At 50.3% G+C, this 19,042-nt stretch overlaps 7 protein-coding genes across 7 annotated transcripts; 6 read left to right on the forward strand and 1 right to left on the reverse strand.

The window, feature by feature from the left end:
• The first annotated feature begins 977 nt into the window (after window positions 1-977).
• Window positions 978-2,630, forward strand: EJ05DRAFT_449333 (uncharacterized protein). Its single transcript, XM_033742332.1, has 2 exons — window positions 978-1,392; window positions 1,445-2,630. The coding sequence occupies exons 1-2, from the start codon at window positions 987-989 to the stop codon at window positions 2,536-2,538; spliced, it is 1,500 nt and encodes a 499-aa protein (XP_033603503.1). The 5' UTR covers window positions 978-986; the 3' UTR covers window positions 2,539-2,630.
• Window positions 2,631-2,778: 148 nt separating this feature from the next.
• EJ05DRAFT_251158 (uncharacterized protein) lies at window positions 2,779-4,392 on the forward strand. The gene has a single exon (XM_033740170.1). The coding sequence runs from the start codon at window positions 2,853-2,855 to the stop codon at window positions 4,176-4,178; it is 1,326 nt and encodes a 441-aa protein (XP_033603504.1). The 5' UTR covers window positions 2,779-2,852; the 3' UTR covers window positions 4,179-4,392.
• Window positions 4,393-4,711: 319 nt separating this feature from the next.
• Window positions 4,712-6,871, forward strand: EJ05DRAFT_251152 (Pentulose kinase). Its single transcript, XM_033740169.1, has 3 exons — window positions 4,712-5,122; window positions 5,176-5,745; window positions 5,796-6,871. Exons 1-3 carry the CDS (start codon window positions 4,907-4,909, stop codon window positions 6,852-6,854), a joined length of 1,845 nt encoding a protein of 614 aa, XP_033603505.1. The 5' UTR covers window positions 4,712-4,906; the 3' UTR covers window positions 6,855-6,871.
• A 245-nt stretch (window positions 6,872-7,116) lies between these two features.
• Window positions 7,117-9,310, forward strand: EJ05DRAFT_535913 (uncharacterized protein). Its single transcript, XM_033749278.1, has 3 exons — window positions 7,117-7,501; window positions 7,560-8,120; window positions 8,175-9,310. Exons 1-3 carry the CDS (start codon window positions 7,197-7,199, stop codon window positions 8,887-8,889), a joined length of 1,581 nt encoding a protein of 526 aa, XP_033603506.1. The 5' UTR covers window positions 7,117-7,196; the 3' UTR covers window positions 8,890-9,310.
• Window positions 9,311-9,387: 77 nt separating this feature from the next.
• On the reverse strand, window positions 9,388-12,672 carry EJ05DRAFT_473618 (uncharacterized protein). Its single transcript, XM_033743432.1, has 4 exons — window positions 11,859-12,672; window positions 10,916-11,804; window positions 10,626-10,857; window positions 9,388-10,572 (listed from the first exon to the last, which is right to left on the reverse strand). The coding sequence occupies exons 1-4, from the start codon at window positions 12,421-12,423 to the stop codon at window positions 9,649-9,651; spliced, it is 2,610 nt and encodes an 869-aa protein (XP_033603507.1). The 5' UTR covers window positions 12,424-12,672; the 3' UTR covers window positions 9,388-9,648.
• A 140-nt stretch (window positions 12,673-12,812) lies between these two features.
• On the forward strand, window positions 12,813-15,037 carry EJ05DRAFT_473619 (uncharacterized protein). The gene is made up of 3 exons (XM_033743433.1): window positions 12,813-13,310; window positions 13,378-13,961; window positions 14,008-15,037. The coding sequence occupies exons 1-3, from the start codon at window positions 13,131-13,133 to the stop codon at window positions 14,954-14,956; spliced, it is 1,713 nt and encodes a 570-aa protein (XP_033603508.1). The 5' UTR covers window positions 12,813-13,130; the 3' UTR covers window positions 14,957-15,037.
• A 641-nt stretch (window positions 15,038-15,678) lies between these two features.
• Window positions 15,679-18,271, forward strand: EJ05DRAFT_497625 (HET-domain-containing protein; the record flags this gene model as incomplete). Its single annotated transcript, XM_033746557.1, has 3 exons — window positions 15,679-16,060; window positions 16,129-16,809; window positions 16,875-18,271. The coding sequence occupies 3 exons, from the start codon at window positions 15,679-15,681 to the stop codon at window positions 18,269-18,271; spliced, it is 2,460 nt and encodes an 819-aa protein (XP_033603509.1).
• Between the last annotated feature and the right edge of the window lie 771 nt (window positions 18,272-19,042).

A 19,042-nucleotide genomic window follows, 5' to 3' on the forward strand; every position in this document is an offset into this window, starting at 1 on the left:
TCAAGTGGGACACTGATGAATGATTGGAATCTTTGGTACGGTTGCACAATATATCGGGCAGTCGCACGCATACCGGCCTTTCAAAGAATGTATGAAATCAAGCACCCTACAGTCGTGACCATTTTGTCGTGACGGTACCTAAGTGCTGAGACGTGCCCCAGTTTAATTTCCACATGTTCGCGTCATCGTTACCTCCATGCCAGTCTCGCAAAATGTTTTCCACTCATAATATCCCTGCTGTACCACCCTGGTCGCTTTCTGTTTCTGCATAATTGATGAAAGAACTGTAGAAAACACACCAACAGGAACGAGAGAATGCGGAAGTCTTGTCGTCTTCTATCCATTCGGACCTGAAGTCATAACGTTATCACGCCTTGGCTGCCTCTGTTGGAACCAGATCTTGCATTTTCTTACATCGGATTTTGTGCAATTGCCATCAGCGTCATCAATTGCCATGTCCAAACTGATCGCCCCACATTATCGACCAGGCGGTCCCATAATCCCCCAATCCATCTGCATTCCAGTAGCACTTGCAGCCTCGCCACCCATATTGCCGCTGTTGTACACATATCTGATCCTGCTTGAAAATACCCGACATGCATGCTCGCGACGGGCACATCATGTGTCCACCCAACATTATCAAGCTGCCAGGTCACGATAATGCATCGGTTAGGTCGCTCAACCTATTCTGGTCTGGTCATAGCTATGATCAAATGCCAACATCTCCACTATAGAATCAAAGTAGTGATCTCATTTGCTGTAGCGGTATCACATCATCCACCGAAACCAGGTACTAGCCTTGTGTTTTGAGAGCTCTCAATCGGGACGTGATACATATCCTCCATGTCATCGCAGTCACATTGATGTCACCAATGCCCTGGTTAGCTTGCGGCCTTGCGCACGGCTGCTATAATTGTCTTCCAGAGCCATCCTGTCAATTTTGAGTGCCAGATCTGACAGTCCTTCGTCTAATTGACACTCTCAAGATGTTTTCAAAGAGAGTCCTCATCTCCCTCGCGGCGTATGCTGCTGCATTCCCGGCCCCAGAGCCACAGGTTGCAGGCTATACTGACGCTAATGCTCCGTACGCGGATGATGCGCCAACGCCTGTTACAAATATTGCCAGTTCGTTCGGCCCTGGCTCTCAGATCCCTTACACAGTGGTCACTCCTGCTGTTGCTGCTCCTCCTCGTGTCAGTGGTGCTGCCGGTGTATTGACTGGGCACACCAGCCATGGTCCGTATGAAGGGACGCCTACAACTATCGGTGCTGTTCAAGCACCCACAACTTTGGGTGCACAGATTCCGATGTTGCCGCCGAATCCAACTGCGACGTATTACAATAAAGATGGAACGCTTCAAGAGCCGGCTCCAGTACCGTACCAGCCAGCTGGTGAGTCATTCAAGTTCACTAATATGGTGGAGACATGCTGATATCGTTCCAGGTGGTCTAGGAACCAACGGCACTGAGCCACGATATATGGTGAACAGTGACTTCGACTTTGAGTCTCTGTCGCTAGGTCTCTATCAGGAGTGGATCGAGCTCGATTTGTTCAATAACGGACTAGCAACATTCTCTGAAGAAGACTTCCTTGCTGCAGGCTTGACGGGTGAAGATCGCGCTCTCATCGCGTTCATGGCCCAGCAAGAAACTGGGCATGCAACTCTTCTGACCAACATGCTTGGTGAAGCTGCGCCAGGCCAGTGCACATACAACTACCCATACAGCACTGTCCGCGAGTTTGTCGACTTCAACCAGAAATTAACCAAATGGGGCGAGTGTGGTGTTTGGGGTTTTATCAACCATCTCGACTCTCGCGAAGCTGGTCAACTACTAGCTCAGTCAATCGCTACGGAGACACGTCAACAAATGTCGTTCCGCCAGATGCTCGGGCAGCATCCTTATCCCTTCTGGTTTTCGACTGGTATTCCACAGTCTTGGGCTTGGACATACTTAGCTCCCTACATCTCCTCGTGTCCGGAGAATACCACGCGCCTCGCATGGCAAAACTTCCCGGCTCTTACCATCGTTAACCAAGCCAATCCTAACAGATGGAATCCAAACAACACCGCGCCTGGTGAGGTTGTTGGCCAGCGTGTCGCTGATCCTAGTAACTCGACGATTCCTGATGAGGAGAGCTGTGTCAACCTGAACGTGACCGGTTATGGCTGCGGACCAGCTATCAGCCGTAATCGAACGAATCCTCTTTCATTTCCCGGAAAGATTCTGAATCTCAAATGGGAAGAACCAGGCCTGGCAGTCGGCCCCAACAATAGCTATGTCACCTCGACCACTGCGGCACAGCCCGCCTTTGTTGCTTGGGTTTCGCAGCTCAACCTGACATACACTCCCTTAACCATTACTGGCCAGAATGAGGGTTGGACGTATCAGCCTGCTGGCGAAGTGTACGAGGGCGACCCGGCTGTCAACGGTACCATGTTCGTTGCTTTGACTGATACGAACATGACCTTCACCGCTTTTAATTTGTCAAACATCAATCCGCACGTTCGCGCTCTTGGGTTATACACCGCTGGGTGAGCAACGTGTCGAACAGAAAGTGTTGTATTTTGAAGAATTATTGTTGTTTAATGATGTATGATCGGACGAAGTTTACAGTACATAATAAGGCACGATGATGTTGTATAATATTGAATGAATTGCAACATTTATCAGATTATCTACATAAGTCGTTCCCTAGCGTGACACGTGCGTAGTCAAATACGGTCTAACGCTGATTTTAGCCCACTAATGGAAGTTATCTGCTCACTCCAAATGCCCCATCACAACATTCACTCCTTATCCGGCCTCTCCGCAAAACACCAAAGCTCCATCTCCAACTTGGCGATGTAGCCATGGCCGATGCCGGCCATTCCAATACGACTCCTCTGGATCCACATCAACAACATTTCGACCCTTCACTTGTCGCGCACCATCACAACTTCAAGAATATAACGGCGAGCCACTTTGACGGCTCTGCTTCATTACAGCAGTTCCCCAATCTGAGTCAAGGTTATGAGGAGCAACCAAGCCCGAGCGTTCACTCGAACGTACAGCATAATGTTCCCTCCACGCCCAATATAGGGATTCCAGAACACCAGTCTTTCGACATGGCTCCACCACCCGAAACCACGTTTGGCTCTTTTGCAGACCTCCACGCGTTCGCGCAATCTCATGCTGCGGCGCATGGATACGCGCTCTCAATCAACACTACTGCGAAGAACCGTGCTCGCGTCAAGCTTGCTTGTGTGTGCTACGGTAACCCAAAGAATACACATAAGCTCACAGATGAAACCCGAATTCGTAAGAATCGACTGAGCGCAAAGACTGGTTGTCGCATGTGGGTTGAAGGCAAGAAAATGGATGATGGAACCTGGGTCCTACGGGTGGGACAAGGAAACCACAATCATGCGGGGCGCAATGTAGAAGAGTGGTCTGTACATCGACGACGGACCTGGGGCCTCGGGGGAGCAGGTGGTGGCATTGTCGCAGGCGCTGTACCTGCAGCACAGACGCGTGTAGGCGGCAATGGCTCAGTAGGAGAAATCGTGTGGAAGATCGTCGAGACTGAAATGGCTCGTGGTTCTGCTGGTAGCGGTATCAATGAGCAAACAGGCGCGCGAGATCGTGGAGTGGGCCGCACAGTGAAGGTACTACAGGAGCGTTTACCTGGTATCCGTATCTACAAGAGAGATATTTACAACATTCGAGCACAAATCAAAAAGGCCAGACTCGAGCAGGAGCAAGCGCAAGAGAACAACGGCGATACTTCAATGACGGACTTTGGAGCAAACAGCCAGGATTTTGCAGACCTCGAGTCTCAGCTTGACCCAGCGCTCATGAGACAATGTCAACAAGCCCTTGACAACCAGCAGCAGAACGCACAGCTGCAAGGAATGAACAATAATGGCACTCCCTCTCAGCTAATACGGCAACCCTTCATACCTGCGAGCGAACAACAGCTTCGCGCGCATGAGCAAGCGAACGAAGATGAAGTACTGCAGCTGCGCATCGAGAATCAAGATCTCCGGGATCAGATCGAGAAACTCAAGGCTGAAAGTGGTAGAAATACTAGGGAGGCCGAGAAAGCCAAAATTGAGTCGCAAAAGCTCAAAGTCCAGGTCGAGCAATTGAAGCTGGAGGTCATCTATCTTCAAACTTCTGAGAAGGATACACAGTAGAATTGGCGACGGCTTGTATGCCAAGGTGCGATGGAGGCATTCATGGATGATCCATGCTGGCCGTTGCACTCCGAGGTACTCCGTACTTGGTCTCAAAGCAATTCCGCTTCGTTCAAACAGTCATTCCGATGTGCTGTTACTTTGTTTAGATTACCCATGCGGCGTTAACAAGATGTTTCGATTAAGTGTTTCTCCTCATATCTTAGCGCTACATGGTCAACCTTCATTAGGTTCCAAACCAGCTCGAAGAGCGCGATTTTCCTATTTTATCTATGCTACGCCCTCCCTGTAGTTTCGAAGGCTGTGTAGTGACATTCGAAATGGCAACCAAGTGGCGCCGACGGGGTTGGTGGCCAAGATCAGCTTCAGTCGCACCACACGGCGCAAATTTTAAGATCAACATGGGAAGGAATGTATCGTGAGTTTTCATGGCCAATGAATTCCAGAGCCGACAGCGGAAGATTGGGTCTTCTGCTCACCAAGAGCTGCAAGGATCCACCCTGATTGCTGAGCTGTTCCGGACGGTGTGTGTCTTCCACTGCCCCTCCCCGTCCAGCTACAAGTGGAGAGCTATGATGTCGTTCGATACCTCTCTTCGCTAACGAGGTACTCTGGGTGATCGCTCAACAAAATTTCTCCTGCCATCGATTGAGCCTGCAAAATACACCTTCTTGCGCTCGAGAAACCACAACATACTGCTCGTTGTTCATTCTTTCTAGTTGCCCATTATGTCTCAAATGCCTTTCCGGTCCACGCCTCTAAAGCGCCCCTCAAGGCAGCTTTCACTAGACCCCCGCGAGGACCTCAACCCTCAACTGAAGCATTACATTGGTATCGATGTGGGTACGGGCAGTGCCCGTGCGTGTGTCATGAACGAGAGGGGAGATATCGTCGGGGTTGCTGCTGAGAACATTGGTCTCTGGCAGCCACAGACTGGATATTACGTACGAGCTCGTGGTTACGGTCCCATATACTCGACTGATGCAAATATATACAGGAACAATCAACGACAGATATTTGGCGATGCATTTGCCAATCTGTACGAGAGGTAATGACCAGTCATCAAATCGACCCAGCTACCGTTCAGGGCATCGGCTTCGACGCCACCTGCTCTCTGGCCGTCTTCTCGCATGACACGGACGAGCCAGTCGCAGTGACAGGGCCCAATTTCGAGAATGATGGGAATGACCGAAATGTCATCCTGTGGCTTGACCACCGACCGGTCGAGGAGACCAACAAAATCAATGCTACAAACCACAATTTGCTGCGATACGTTGGGGGCAAAATGTCGATCGAAATGGAAATTCCGAAGGTGTTGTGGCTGAAGAACAATATGCCAAAGGAGCTGTTTGATCGTTGTAAATTCTACGATTTAACGGATGCCTTGACGCATATTGCTACTGGCAACGAGACCCGGAGCTTCTGCAGTGTGGTGTGCAAACAGGGTTTCGTACCTGTTGGTGTGGATGGCAGTGTCAAGGGCTGGCAAGGGGACTTCCTTGAGGCGATTGGTTTGGGAGAGCTGGCTGAAGATAACTTCAAGCGAATGGGCGGCGTTAATGGAGTGGTTCAGTTTCACTCATCGCTTGTGTGGACATTTGCTAATTTTGCTGGTAGAATGGACGTTACCTGACTGCTGGGGAGATGTGTGGTACTCTCAGCGACAAAGCTGCGCAGGATATGGGCCTGGCTCCTGGTATCGCTGTGGGAAGTGGTGTCATCGATGCCTATGCTGGCTGGATCGGCACTGTTGGTGCCAAAGTCAACTTAAACTCAGATGAACTTGACAGCAGCGTAGCCAAGAACGACGTATCTCAGGCATTCACTCGCCTTGCCGCCGTTGCCGGCACGTCGACGTGCCATTTGGCTATGTCAGAGAAACCAGTCTTCGTGAATGGCGTGTGGGGACCGTACAGAGATGTGCTATTGCCCAACTACTGGATGGCGGAAGGTGGCCAGAGTGCCACCGGTGAGCTCCTCAAGCACGTACTTGAAACTCATCCTGCGATCCAAGAAGCAAACTCGGTAGCCGAAACGTTTAACACAAATATATATACCTATCTCAACGAGCATCTCGCAGAGATGGCTCAGAAAGAGAATGCACCAAGCATCAGCTGGCTGGGCAGGCACTTCTTCTTCTACGGCGACCTATTCGGAAACCGTTCCCCAGTTGCGGACCCGAATATGAAGGGATCTGTGATTGGACTGAGCTCTGACAAGAGTCTAGATGGTCTCGCTCTCTATTACTACGCTACGATGGAGTTCATTGCTCTGCAGACTCACCAAATCGTCTCAGCCATGAACAAGTCTGGCCACGTCATCTCTTCGATTTTCATGTCAGGATCGCAGTGCCAAAACCCTGTCCTGATGGATCTGATCGCAACCGCATGCGACATGCCCGTGCTAATCCCACGATATGTGCATGCGGCCGTTGTTCATGGTGCTGCTATGTTAGGCGCGAAAGCTGCCAGTACGGACAAAGACGGTAACAGCGAGCCGTTGTGGAACATCATGGACCGGATGAGCAAGCCTGGAAAGATCGTTCGCCCTTCGAACGATGAGAATCAGAAGAAGCTTCTACAGGCCAAGTACAAGGTCTTCTTGGAGCAATGCGAGAGCCAGCAGCGTTACAGGAAGGACATCGATGCCATTACGGAGGGCTGGGGTAAGAAATAGGTCTATCGATTTAGCTTGCAAGGATGAGTTTGTCTATGATGATGAGAAGGCTAGGAAAAGTCCTCCGTAGTGAATTAACGTCAATAGAATAAGGTGGCATGTTTCAGCTTGCACATGTATTGCATGTACGACCCAAATCTTTTTCCTCGTGACATTCACAAGCGCCAAGCTGTAGCAGAGACCGAGGCATTCACGTCAGTGGTGGTCCGTGCTGCAAGCACAATCTGGGGCTGGGTTAGAGGTAGATCGAATGCGACAACCCAAGGGAATAACCAGCATCGCCAGCCATGAATATTCCCCCTCTCTTCACGCATTCCAACACATGAACCAAGCATTGCGACCATGTCTTCCTCAGGTGCATCCTCGACTCGATCGGACAAAGTAGATCCGGTCCTCCGCAATGCGATACGATACACGGTCTCTGCACGAGAGTACGAACTCCTCCACCAATACCTGATCTCGCGTGCGCCTGTGGTACGCAAACGAACACCACCTCCGCCGAATTACGAAGCTACCGTTAAAGACAAAGACGATTACAATGCAGCAGCTATAAGAGCGTCGGTGCGAGTCTTTATCGCCAGCTACGTCGGTTCGAAGGGCTGGGAGTTATTTACTACGAAGATATTACGAAGAACACAGTCTCAGCAGTACGTTCCCCAGCAAGAATGCTCATATGGAATATTGAGAGCTGACATTGGCTTACAGGACGTCATCCCGTGCAATCAAGTCTCCTCATGTTCGCCTCTCGGGCTCTCTTGCGCTCATCCTTCTCTTCCACCGTCTCCTTCATCGCTTCTTCATTCGACTACGAGCACAAGTCCTTTCAGATGAGGCACGACCGTTCCGTCGGCGCAATCCACGAGTTGCGAAGACACTTACATCTCGACTTGCGCCTGCTGTAGGTGCCAGTCTAGCAGGCTTCTTTCTAGCTGTGTACCCAGCAGACCAGCTACGAGTGACCATTGCCATCTATGTCTTCACGCGAGCTTTGGAATTTGCGTATAATGGCTTGGAAAATAAGGGTCACTTCCAGAACAGGCCATGGTGGTTTGGCTCCTGGCTCCTTATGCCCGCAGCGTGTGGACAGCTACTGCACGCCTTTGTGTTCGATCGAGATTGCTTCCCGGAGGCTTACGGGAAGTTCATTCTGAAGAACAGCCCGCGTTATATCCAGACGAGACCGGAGGGATACGCCGCAGCAGCCCCATGGCCAGGCACGTTTGAGATCGTTGACAGTCTTGGCACCATGTCAAAGCTCAAGTGGCCGTAAGTCCTACGACTCTCCTTGTATTCACAGCACACATCGCTAATGATCTTTAGCGCGTTCGTCTCTCCTATCCTTTTCCCTAAAGCGCAAACACTTCCGCGTTCCCTCACACGTATCGCACCCATAACCTCGCCCGCACATCCTGCGATTAAACCCCTCTCCTGCGCCCTCCTCCATCCAAACGACCCCTCCTGCCTTCGGACATACATCACATACTACATACAAGCCTTCCCTGCCGTGACCCGCTTCTTCACCATCATCTTCACTGCGCTCTCCGTATTGCGCTACAAAACATTCATTTCCGCGCCCGTTCCCTTCCTCAACGCCCTTGCCGCACGCATATTACGCATGTCGCTCTTCATCACTGGTGCCATCGGCACCTCCTGGGGCTCAATCTGTTTTTTCCAACATGCACTTCCCCGAGGATTTCTGCCTACACAGCGCTTCTTCCTTGGTGGTGCTCTGGGCGGCTTATGGGCGTTTCTCGAACGACGAGGCGGAAGAGGAAATTTCTTGTATTCGGCGAGGCTGAGTCTAGATAGTGCGTGGAAGGTGGGCGTAAAAAGGGGTTGGTGGAAGGGGGTCAAGAATGGGGATGTGTTGCTATTGGTGGCGAGTTTGGCGTTGGTTAATGCGACGTATGAGGTCGATCCTAAGGCTGTGAGTGGTGGAGTTGTTCGAAAGGGTTTGGGGATGTTGAGGGGGGACGGGTGGGTTGACAGGGCTGTCGAGAGGGAGGGTGTAGTGGAAGAGAAAGAAGAGAAATGAGAGTGGCCCATCATTTGCCTGTTTTATTTTGCATTGCGTTGGGCGGCTGTAATCTTGTCTGGTCTATCATGAGGCGTTGGGGGCGTGATGAGTATATACACATATATGCTCAAGGCATGCACTTTAGGAGCCGTGTAGTCTTATGATAAGCTGATCTGGTAACATACCGATCAGCAAGGGCTGTGTTTGATGCTATGAAAATAAATGTATGGATGTAGGACTGTAGTTTGCTATCGGTGTTCGCATCTCATCTTGGTCTGTAATGGCCAAACAGGGCCCTTACAAATGCGCCAGTTGAGCCAGATCTTGAAGAAACAAAGATCTGCTCCAAGCCTGAGGCGCTATGTACTAAGGAATAGTAGGTCTGGCACTCGGAAGATCGAGGGTTAAGGAAAGAACGCCGATCGAATGTTCAATGCGTCCACAGTCTTGTGTGACTTAAGGTATGGGACAGCGATGTAGTCTACGACAATGGCACGCGTCTCTCGAGTCCGTTTAGTCTGTACGAATGCTAGTATTGTTATAGATATGAGATCCTAATGGGTTCTAGCAGGCTTAGCCGACGCATGTGTTTACAGCATTGCAGTGGTGCGAAAAGGGGTAATAGTCCTCCCATCTCGATGCATAACTGCTGCGAATGTATGCAGAATTACGAATACATACACTACGCTATGGTATCTATATATTGCCTAAAAATAAAGTCGTTGATCCCAACCGCTAACCCATGCAATGTCAAACGTAACAGGTAAGAATGCTCTACTACCTCCTCGGACAGCCGAGCGACCTCAACGCCGAACTATCTTGTCCGACCTCACATACACCTGAGTACAACTGATTCGACACACCTCCATTCGGCCCTTGCAGCGTCGAGTCCTCGCTTAGTGTCGACACCTTGCTATTCTGCAACGCCAGCGGATGGCAATACGTCGAGCCGCTACACCCACTAGCCGCATTCCGGTTATTGCATTTCTGCAGGCACACGTTGATAAGCTTGTACTCGCCATTGGCGCAGCGCACTTCTGTCTCTGTGCATTTGCTGTTGGACGGACAGCCGCCGGCAGACGTGCAGAGCTGGATTGAAGGTGTGCTGCGGACATCGCGCGGGCCGGCTGTGATACCGACGTCGACATCGATGGTGGAGATGATCGCGTCGGCGCCGGCGATGACATGTTTTTCCTCGACTTGCACGAGGGCTTCTTTGGGTGGTGCAGCAAGGTCAGGGGTGGCGTCTTTCGCGGCTGTGTGGCCGGTGGAGCCTTGCACGCAGAGCGTGGTGTCGTTCCAGGTTGCTTGCACGGCGTCGAGCCAGAGCTGGGTCATGTTGTAGGCGTTGTCGAGGGTGTAGTAGATGCGGCAGTCTGCGGCCAGATACTTGAATTGAAGGGGCACGTTGTCGCCATCTCGGATCTGGTCGCGGAGGTTGAAGCCTGCGTAATTTGTGAAAATGGCACTGTCGCGGTTTTGGGGCAGGATGGAGGCGGCTTCGGTGCTGAGGCCGCTTGCGTAGTCAAAGTCTACGTCGAGGAGGTCTGCTGAGTATAGGCGGGCTCCTCGACTCCCGCTGGCAGCCTGCATGGGTCCGTCGTGTGGTCGTCCACCGGCTACGATTGTTTTGACGCCGCCTTGGTAGCTCATCATCTCGGCAAAGACAACACAAGCAGAAGAACAGAGGCCGTCGGTAAGCTAAGAGCTGTCAGTATATCATATTTCGCTTTAACACACGGTCAGATACTAACAAGCACAATGTCCTCTGGGTTCCATGGCCGTTCTGTCGAAATTTGGTTCTCTGGTCCATACCCATAGGCCACCCAATTGTCGAAAGCAGCTGCCGCAAAATCGAGATCGGACAAGTTGTAGCGCTCCGTAAGGGAATAGGTAGTGTCGAGAAAAGTGCGAGGACCAGCGTATTCCGCCCAGCTCTGGAACTTTGCCTTAGTATCCGCATTGAGCCTGTCTGTAATAACCCATCTGAAGAAATACAGTCAGTTCTTGAATATTTCTTCTACCAATGGCAAAGAAAACTTACTCATCAGCAGCCAGGAGTGACCTGTTGTACTGGGCGACTTCGTCGTCCGAATTCGCGAGCGAGTCCCAGTACGTCGTATGGACTGTTCCCAAAAAGTTGGCCATATCTTGTATATGCCTGCGGCTACCAGCGAATGGCTCCAACTCCGGGAAGAACTGCTTGAAGGTGTCATAGGCTAGGAAGACTGATCCTCCAGGATTTTGCTGCAGGTCGATCACAACACGCTTTATTTTTGCCTCCTTTGCTCTCGTGATGAATTCACTGACAGATGCCGAGAAGTTTCCAATGTCATAACCGTAGAGCTCGAATGTCGGGATACTGAGAACTGCAGTGGAGGAGTCATTGAGAAAGTATCCGGTCAATACACCTCCACCCGTGACAGAGAGATCTCTTTGCACAACGTCCGGGTCTGGGTAGGCGCCAAAGCTCGTTTCCGACCAAGACTGAAGTTCGCTCTCCCCGCCTTCATTATCATCTTGCCGCTTTGAGGTCGAAACAATAGGGTCATTCAACGGGCATTCGGGGTCACAGGCAGCTGGTAGAAGCCCTAACACAAAGTAGTTGTAAAAGTCCCCAGGCGTCTTCAGAGGCCCAGTCAAGTCCACCTCGTTGTAGTAAGCAACCCATTGCGTCTCAAGACTGGATCCGTTCTCGAATTTGAAGACAAGCGTGTCGCCAGGGTAGAATGTTGCGCCACCACTAAATGCATTCAGGGCACCCATGATTTGCTGCGCAGGATATGACATTAACTGATTGTAGTCGGCGTGTGGTTCGAGCGTGCCAATAGAGTTCAGAGCTGCGAATGCTGTCAAGTAAGTATCAGGATGCTGGTCATTGATAGACGAAATCGCTGAAACAGTATAACCATCTCTATGTGCAAGTATGTCATCTAGACTGCGGGTCAATACTCATCCATTCCAAGGATTCCCTGTGATTTTCTCACCTGTTATGTAGACTTTAGGGACCGCCTTGCCGTCTGGAGAGGCAGATGTAATATAGTACGGACTTGAGAATGAGAATGCAGCGAGGATGCCCGAGACCAAGTCGACGTGCCCGTCATGAAAGGCATATACGACACCTTGCATGTCTGCTTCAAATTCATATTGATTCTTGTATGCGTTGTTGAGCGCATTCTGCTTGATTCTGCTCAACTCGGCGTAAAAATCGAAAGCTGGTTGCTGGTACTCTTCGGGGGGCGACTTGAGGTAAGGGATCGTGCTGTGAAATTGCATCGTCGTGTTATAGTACTCGATGAAACGGACAGCAGGATCCGCGTAGAATGGAACACTCAACAGACACTCGTAGGCATCGCGGGCAAGAAATGCAAGAGCCCCTTCATTGTCGACCGCAGAGATGATCTGCCCACAGATAGTCTGCGAAGGGTTGGGTATATCGCCTGCTCCAAGCACTGTTCCGATATCTATTGGCGTTCCCTGGGCATTTGGTGGAGGTGTAACGCACGTCTGACAAACGAGGCCCAAAAATCCAACAACGTCGACGCCAAACATGATGAGAGAATGACAACGCACGCGAGCGCAGTGTATGAAAATGAACGACACGAGTCTGATGCAGTCCGCTCCCCTACAGCCTCATCCTGAGGCGGCCGCCTGCAGTCTTTTACATGATAAGGTGATTAGTTACCAAGTCCCTACACGTGCCTGAGATGGTAAGGCTTTTGTCTAAATTAGAGTATGAGGTTGCATGAATTGGGGGCGTTTTGGGTCGCTGTGGCCCCAAAAGCATATGATAGGATTCTGTGGCTGCTCAAGGGGCTGTAAGTGGCCAGTGGTGAGCGGGCTGAGCCGTTGCGGCCCCTAAAACGAATGTTAGCGACCTCAGCTGATGGGGGCTAGCAGTGAAATCCATCCTATCCTGCCGTCCAACAACCCCTACAATCCCTCCAATGTCCCACGACATGCTTTCTAGCCTCATGCTGAAGCACATTAGCAACGCCGTTCTGATTAGCGAGCGGACGTGTAGTGTGCTGTCCTGAGGCCGACACGACAACGATCATAAGCTTAACCCGCAGCTGTCTCTCCCATGTGTAATCACCACATTTCAGCCTCATCTGGGCATCCGAGAGTGAGACGTCGGACTTCTGTTCACTAGCTTCGTACCTGTCTCACAAGCGATCTTCTCCTCAGGCTGTGTACGGATAAATTCTTGGTAGTAATTACATCAGCTGCGTGCAATCATACCTCATCCGAATCTAGGCATGGCGACTCAAAGCCAGGTATATGTCGGCCATGCAGCAATAGCTGCTACACACCAACTCCCGCTAGATACTTACCTTGGCCTTTTCGACAATATATTTAATTCTGAGGACTTTATACATTGGCGTTCAGACGGTAGGTCATGGCAGCTTCATTATATCGGTGGTCCCGGTTCAGGAAAGGTATGCTACACCATTGCCAACCTCGAGACCAGAACTTCGGGATGTCGGCTCACGATTTCGTGGTTAGACGACACTGTCTGCAATCGCTGCACAGTACCTTCGTGATATGAATGGTTCAAGAAATGTCGGTGTTGCCACAATCTTTATCCAAAAGGATGTGGCTTTCCGAGACCAGACTTTCATACAAGCATTTCTGGAGAGCTTATACCACCAGTTATCGTATGAGCGCGACGATGGCGGACTAGCTACAGGCGCCTTTCTCTCGTACAAACAGGCACTGGACGTCAAGCCCGCGAGATCAATGGCCCACCGACTTAAGTTGCTCCGTAAGGCTGTTTATCCGCTCATCATGAGCCTCCAGAGAGCTTTTCTGGTCGTAGACGGAATCGACCGCTGCCACCAGTCAGTGACTGATCAGCTGGAAGCCGAGCTTTCGCGGCTTCAGCATTACGGACTCTCCATAATGACCACTTCCCGGTTTCCACAATACAGATCTGGCCAAGCCATGTACTGCGATGCTCCTGATCATGATTTACACAGCCCGCCAGATGTACCCGTAACAGTCTTCTGGGGTTGCAAATGGTGTTGGGCCTCGTCCAAATACACGATTTGCCAGCAGTGCAAAGAGAACGGTGACCTGTGTAATAATTGGTGAGCACCTCTTCTCTCCGCACCATGTTCCACTAATATGAGATAGTCTCGACGGCGGTCTCTTGTTCGAACCATCTGAGCGTCTAGAAATTGACTTCGCTGTCTCAGACCGCTCGATGAGATCATTTGTCTCGTGGGACCTGGAAAGAGAGCATGGTGACATCAACTTGAAGTCTGCCAACGATCGGAAACCACCTCTTTCCGCACTGGGAAGATCTCTGCGCGACAAGCCAAACGCAACGGAAGAGCTTATCGAGAAGATTGTGGAAAGAGCCTCGGGAAACATCACGATAGCCAAGCTGGATCTGGACTCGTTGGCAAATGTGCAGTCGGTAGAAGCAGCTATATCGAGCTTTGCTGGCGATCGACTTTCCAACAATATTCTTGCACTGTTTGACGACGTGTTGGAGCGAATCAAGCATTTGACTGAACACGAGCGACACATCACCCTAGCGTCTATCTTGTCAGCCGTGCATGAAGATCATGGTGCACGATTTCAAGACATCGAAAAGTGGATCCGAGAGTCAAGATTAGAATCTGATGCACAAGGGCATGCTCGCCTGACAGTCGAGGAAATCCTTCGAGCTGCTCGCGGATTTCTTGGACTGAGCAACTGCAAAGACCAGCTGATCTACCCGTATCATGAGATGCTCAAATTGTATGCAGACGAGCACTATGACGAGGCTCTGTTTTGGGAACATGCACACATGCGATTTGGTAGGATGAAAAGGTCGGAAACAGTTGACCCGAGTGCACCAGGACGCTTTGGTTCCAATGCTCCTCGACAGATGAAAGCATGGGGAGGCTCACGTGGAGCTATACGCGGTGCGTTGAAGTCTGGTGACGCGAATATTCCTGCTTGGAGTGCTGAAAGGACGGTGGCATGGCAAGAAGGAGTGCGGAATGCTTTGGTTCAGGACCTTCAGGTCAAGAGAAGACCCCAGGGCGTACCAAAAGACATACGCAACTTACGAAGACAGCCGACGATGTGGTAACACAAACTGCATCTTTCCGCTTCACCGTGTATTCAATGAGAAAGATATCAGTAGATTGTAGAATATAAATGATATACTGGCATTTTGATGTGATTGAGGATGAAGTCGAAGGTGCATGTAGGATATGTAGTCTGCCGTATTCAACTAAAAAGAGCTAGCGTATGGCTTCCACCAACCTTGGAACCGCGTGAAAGGACAATAAGAATGCAACTGATGCCTCAGTCCTGTTATTGAACCACTACGCCAACATGATGACAAAGTACTGTCAGAATCACCACAAAATTGAAGAGTATTGGGCCTTGCAAGGGATCTGAACAGCATGGATACCCATAAACATTTCAGCCGTGCTTGCGCAGCATTTCGGCCCCCAAGCCTGACAGCTTCAAAACTGTGATCTCAGTTCATGGTCACAACTCTACTCGATACTACTGTTATACAGATACAGACTTATTGACTTTGCTTTTCGAATATCCGCTCTCTAGCTCTAGCTGTGACTCTCTTCACCGGGCTGGACCGTCAACCCTTTAAAACCCTTCTCTTTTTCTCAGCTTGCAACACTTCCTATACGAGCTTGACTATTCGCTGCTGTCAATTTCGCTCTCAGTAAGAGTTTCGATGTAAAGCCTGGATCACGTCTATTTAAGATTTGCGGTCCTTCATGATATTGTATCACACTCTGTAACCGTCCACGACTCACTCACGAAGGTTCATTACGCTTCGATATGCACAACATCGCCGCATCTCAGGCGTCACCTTCTGGTGTGGGCATCTGCACTTTCTGCCAACAAAACATTATTGACTCAAACAAGCTCTGGGACTACCATCATGCAGATGTCCACTCGGTATGCTCTTCAAGTGCAGAAGGCTGTATATTCTGCGACCAGTTATATGGTGATTATGCAACAAAGCAGCTTGCCTTTCGTCACGCAGACTTGAAGGACTGGCCACTCTATAGATGGAGCATTCGTAGACCTGGTATGGTCAGGGAAAGTCTCGAGAATCTTGTTCTCACGTTCCGTCCTACCAATGATCCTGTCATAAAAGATACCAGTTTAAGCAGTGAAGCCAATTCATTACAAGAGGAGTCGTTCCTCTTCTTTAGAGGTTAGATCCATTATAATGACATACCGAGCGCTACTAAAGAAAGAAGCCCTTTGCTAACGTGTTCACAGACACGCCTCTGGACACTTCTGACAGGAGACTAGTAGACCGTACAGACTCTGAGCAGTCGTGGACCCAAGCTAATGACTGGCTCAAGGATTGCATTGCAAACCATCCGAAATGCCGTCAACTCAAGGATACCGACACGTTTATGCCAACGCGACTTCTTCGGATTGACTGCCCAGAGCGGTCAAACATCAAGCTAGTCAAGACGGCTAAACACAAAATCAAAGAGCCATATGCGACACTGTCCCATTGCTGGGGCCTGAAGTCATTCATCAACCTCACTCCGCAGAACAAGAAATGGTTGATTGAGACTGGCGTAAGCTGGGATCGGTTACCACTCAATTTCAAACATGCAATTCAGGTTGCGAGGAAGTTGGGACTTCGATACATATGGATAGACTCGCTTTGCATCAAACAAGGACATAAAGGCGACTTCGGTCACGAGGCAAATCTGATGCACAAAGTGTACCGCGGCTCGTCGTGCAACATTGCGGCGACAGACTCCTCTGATTCGCGCGGTGGACTGTTCCGCGAAAGGAATGTCCGGGATATCGTTCCTACTATATGCCAGGCTACAGTCCACAGTGTGTCTTTTGGAGACAAGGCATGGCGTGTGATATCAAAACGTTACTGGGAGACCCAATTGCTTGACAAGACCTTATACAGCCGAGCATGGGTGTTTCAAGGTATGTAGAGGTCACATGGTCAAACAATGTCCTCACAGCCCTGAATCTAAGCACATGTCTCATAGAACGCATGCTTGCGCCGCGAATCCTACACTATTCTAGCGATCAGATCCTGTGGGACTGTGCAACTGTCAGTGCCTGCGAGGCATTCCCAATAGGTATCCCAAAGTTCATCGACACGACGGCCAAGATCGACCGACATTGGAGAATGCGACTCCGAAACAACAGATCACTCAAATATCGTCCTCTGTCGGGTGAAGAGGACGGCTCGATGGAGATATTCTGGAAATCGGCTGTAGAGAACTACTCCCGATGCGATCTCACCCACGGCAAGGACAAGCTAAAAGCCATCTGGGGCATAGCAAAACTCGTTCGTGACGCAATCGGAGGTCAGAACTTTATAGCTGGCCTATGGTCCTACAGACTCGAAGAGCAGCTTGCGTGGAATGTGATTAGCCATGAGCAGGGCACTGGACGGCCAACTGAACGTCCATTTCCCCATCGTCAGCCGAGCTGGTCTTGGGCATCTATGGATGCGATTATCGAAGTGCAGACACGGTTTGGCCCTGAACGAACCTTTGTCGTTACTGATCATCTTGATCGTAACATCAATACTCTATTTGAGCACACAGCAACGCTTGAGAGATATCACAAGACACATGAAAAAGACGAACACACTTGGAAATTGGAGCTTGAAAGAATGGGCAAGAGTCTCGCGGAGATAACGAGGATGTCTGGCAAGGAACGCAGAAACTCTCAACCACGGGACATCGACGCCCATCGGCAACAGCCCGAAGAAGAAGACAAAATGCCTGAGTTGACGCCGTTTGGCCCTGGAAAAACCTCTTTCGTTACTGAGGAAGAAGATCGTAACGATAACACTCTACTCGAGCATAGTACAACACTTGGAAGAGTTCATAAGACACACGAGAAAGACCAGCACAACTGGAAATTAGAGCTTGAAAGAATAGACGAGAGCCCGGTAGAAACAGCGAGCATGTCCAGTAAGGAAGATATCAACTCTCAACCATCGGACATTGACGCCCATCGGCAACACCTCGAAGACGAGGACATAATGCCTGAACTGACGCCATTGAATTGGAGTATACCGATCAAATGCAACATTGGTGAAGCTCAGGTGGTGAAGTCTGACGAGAGCTGGAAATGGACGTTTGGATTCCACAGCTCGTTCCTGGTGTATCCGGATGTAGATCCAGGGGCAAAGTCGTTCAAATGCCTGTTTGCTACACTTGCGTACAGCGACGACGAGGATTCGTATTCAGGATTGGGTATACTCCTAAATGCAGTCAAGGACACCAAGGACCGCTACTACCGATGCGGATCATTTCGGTTCGAGGCTGTGGACGAGATATCATTCAACACGATGCGAGAGCGGTATATCGGGGTCACGGAAGAGGATGGGTCCTTGAGCGAGGAAATGCATAAGATATGGTTAGATTGAGGTGACGAACGACTGATGCCTTTTGTTTCGACAGGACCAGCAATGTTGCACAATGTTGAAACAGCAGATCTCCAGTGTCATGACAGTTTTTCGGCCGACGAAGGATGGTATTAATAGCGCACTCGCGTTCAACGTGCCCAGTGCCCACACAAGTCTGTTTCAGTGGCAAGAGAAAGGTGGAGGTGTGGATATATGGTAGAGGAGTCAAGAGTGCCTCGTCGCGAAATCAGGCGGCAAATTTGGCAGCCTGAGGTGCCGGGGCGGGCCGAGGAAAGTGCGACCAGTTGCCCTTGACTGCCCTTGATTATTGCGCCCATGTTCCCTGCCAAAACTCCCTGCGCGGCACCAACAAGCACGAGTTTTTCTCTTCTTAAGCTTTCTGCACTGCGACATCACCGTGATCTCACTGGTCCGATTGATGGGAAATTCTTTGCACCCCAACCCCCAGTCCGATTATCATCATGACTCGTGTCTTCCTTTTCTTCTTCGCTCGTTCGGTCGGCCAGACACGTCTGTTTTCAGTTTGGCAGTAAAAGTGTCCCTTGGATTGCGCACTTATATGACATGAAAAAGTTGACGGAAGAAGCGGTTTGTCGACACGTCCAGTTGCCTCCATCCAGGTGTGACATGCAAGACATTGCTGCATATCGGATCAGGGTGATAATGCACAGAATGATACGCAGGGGCGGCGAGCACAGCAGTAAAAGGTGGAGATAGAGGGTGGAGTCTTCTTCGCTCTTCGTCCTCCTGTTGCTCCGTCCAGCTGCTGCA

The sequence above is a fragment of the Pseudovirgaria hyperparasitica genome (assembly GCF_010093815.1).
Source record: "Pseudovirgaria hyperparasitica strain CBS 121739 unplaced genomic scaffold EJ05scaffold_3, whole genome shotgun sequence".
Lineage (NCBI taxonomy): Eukaryota > Fungi > Ascomycota > Dothideomycetes > Acrospermales > Acrospermaceae > Pseudovirgaria > Pseudovirgaria hyperparasitica.

Coding starts and splice junctions, on each gene's coding strand:
- EJ05DRAFT_449333 (XM_033742332.1), top strand. CDS start 987: ATGTTTTCAAAGAGAGTCCTCATCTCCCTCGCGGCGTATGCTGCTGCA. Junction 1,393..1,444: donor AGTACCGTACCAGCCAGCTG/GTGAGTCATTCA, acceptor ATATCGTTCCAG/GTGGTCTAGGAACCAACGGC.
- EJ05DRAFT_251158 (XM_033740170.1), top strand. CDS start 2,853: ATGGCCGATGCCGGCCATTCCAATACGACTCCTCTGGATCCACATCAA.
- EJ05DRAFT_251152 (XM_033740169.1), top strand. CDS start 4,907: ATGTCTCAAATGCCTTTCCGGTCCACGCCTCTAAAGCGCCCCTCAAGG. Junction 5,123..5,175: donor AGCCACAGACTGGATATTAC/GTACGAGCTCGT, acceptor AAATATATACAG/GAACAATCAACGACAGATAT. Junction 5,746..5,795: donor TGGGCGGCGTTAATGGAGTG/GTTCAGTTTCAC, acceptor TTTTGCTGGTAG/AATGGACGTTACCTGACTGC.
- EJ05DRAFT_535913 (XM_033749278.1), top strand. CDS start 7,197: ATGTCTTCCTCAGGTGCATCCTCGACTCGATCGGACAAAGTAGATCCG. Junction 7,502..7,559: donor CGAAGAACACAGTCTCAGCA/GTACGTTCCCCA, acceptor ATTGGCTTACAG/GACGTCATCCCGTGCAATCA. Junction 8,121..8,174: donor ATGTCAAAGCTCAAGTGGCC/GTAAGTCCTACG, acceptor AATGATCTTTAG/CGCGTTCGTCTCTCCTATCC.
- EJ05DRAFT_473618 (XM_033743432.1), bottom strand. CDS start 12,423: ATGTTTGGCGTCGACGTTGTTGGATTTTTGGGCCTCGTTTGTCAGACG. Junction 10,858..10,915: donor TCACTCCTGGCTGCTGATGA/GTAAGTTTTCTT, acceptor GTATTTCTTCAG/ATGGGTTATTACAGACAGGC. Junction 10,573..10,625: donor ACCCAGAGGACATTGTGCTT/GTTAGTATCTGA, acceptor GACAGCTCTTAG/CTTACCGACGGCCTCTGTTC.
- EJ05DRAFT_473619 (XM_033743433.1), top strand. CDS start 13,131: ATGGCGACTCAAAGCCAGGTATATGTCGGCCATGCAGCAATAGCTGCT. Junction 13,311..13,377: donor GTGGTCCCGGTTCAGGAAAG/GTATGCTACACC, acceptor TTTCGTGGTTAG/ACGACACTGTCTGCAATCGC. Junction 13,962..14,007: donor GGTGACCTGTGTAATAATTG/GTGAGCACCTCT, acceptor AATATGAGATAG/TCTCGACGGCGGTCTCTTGT.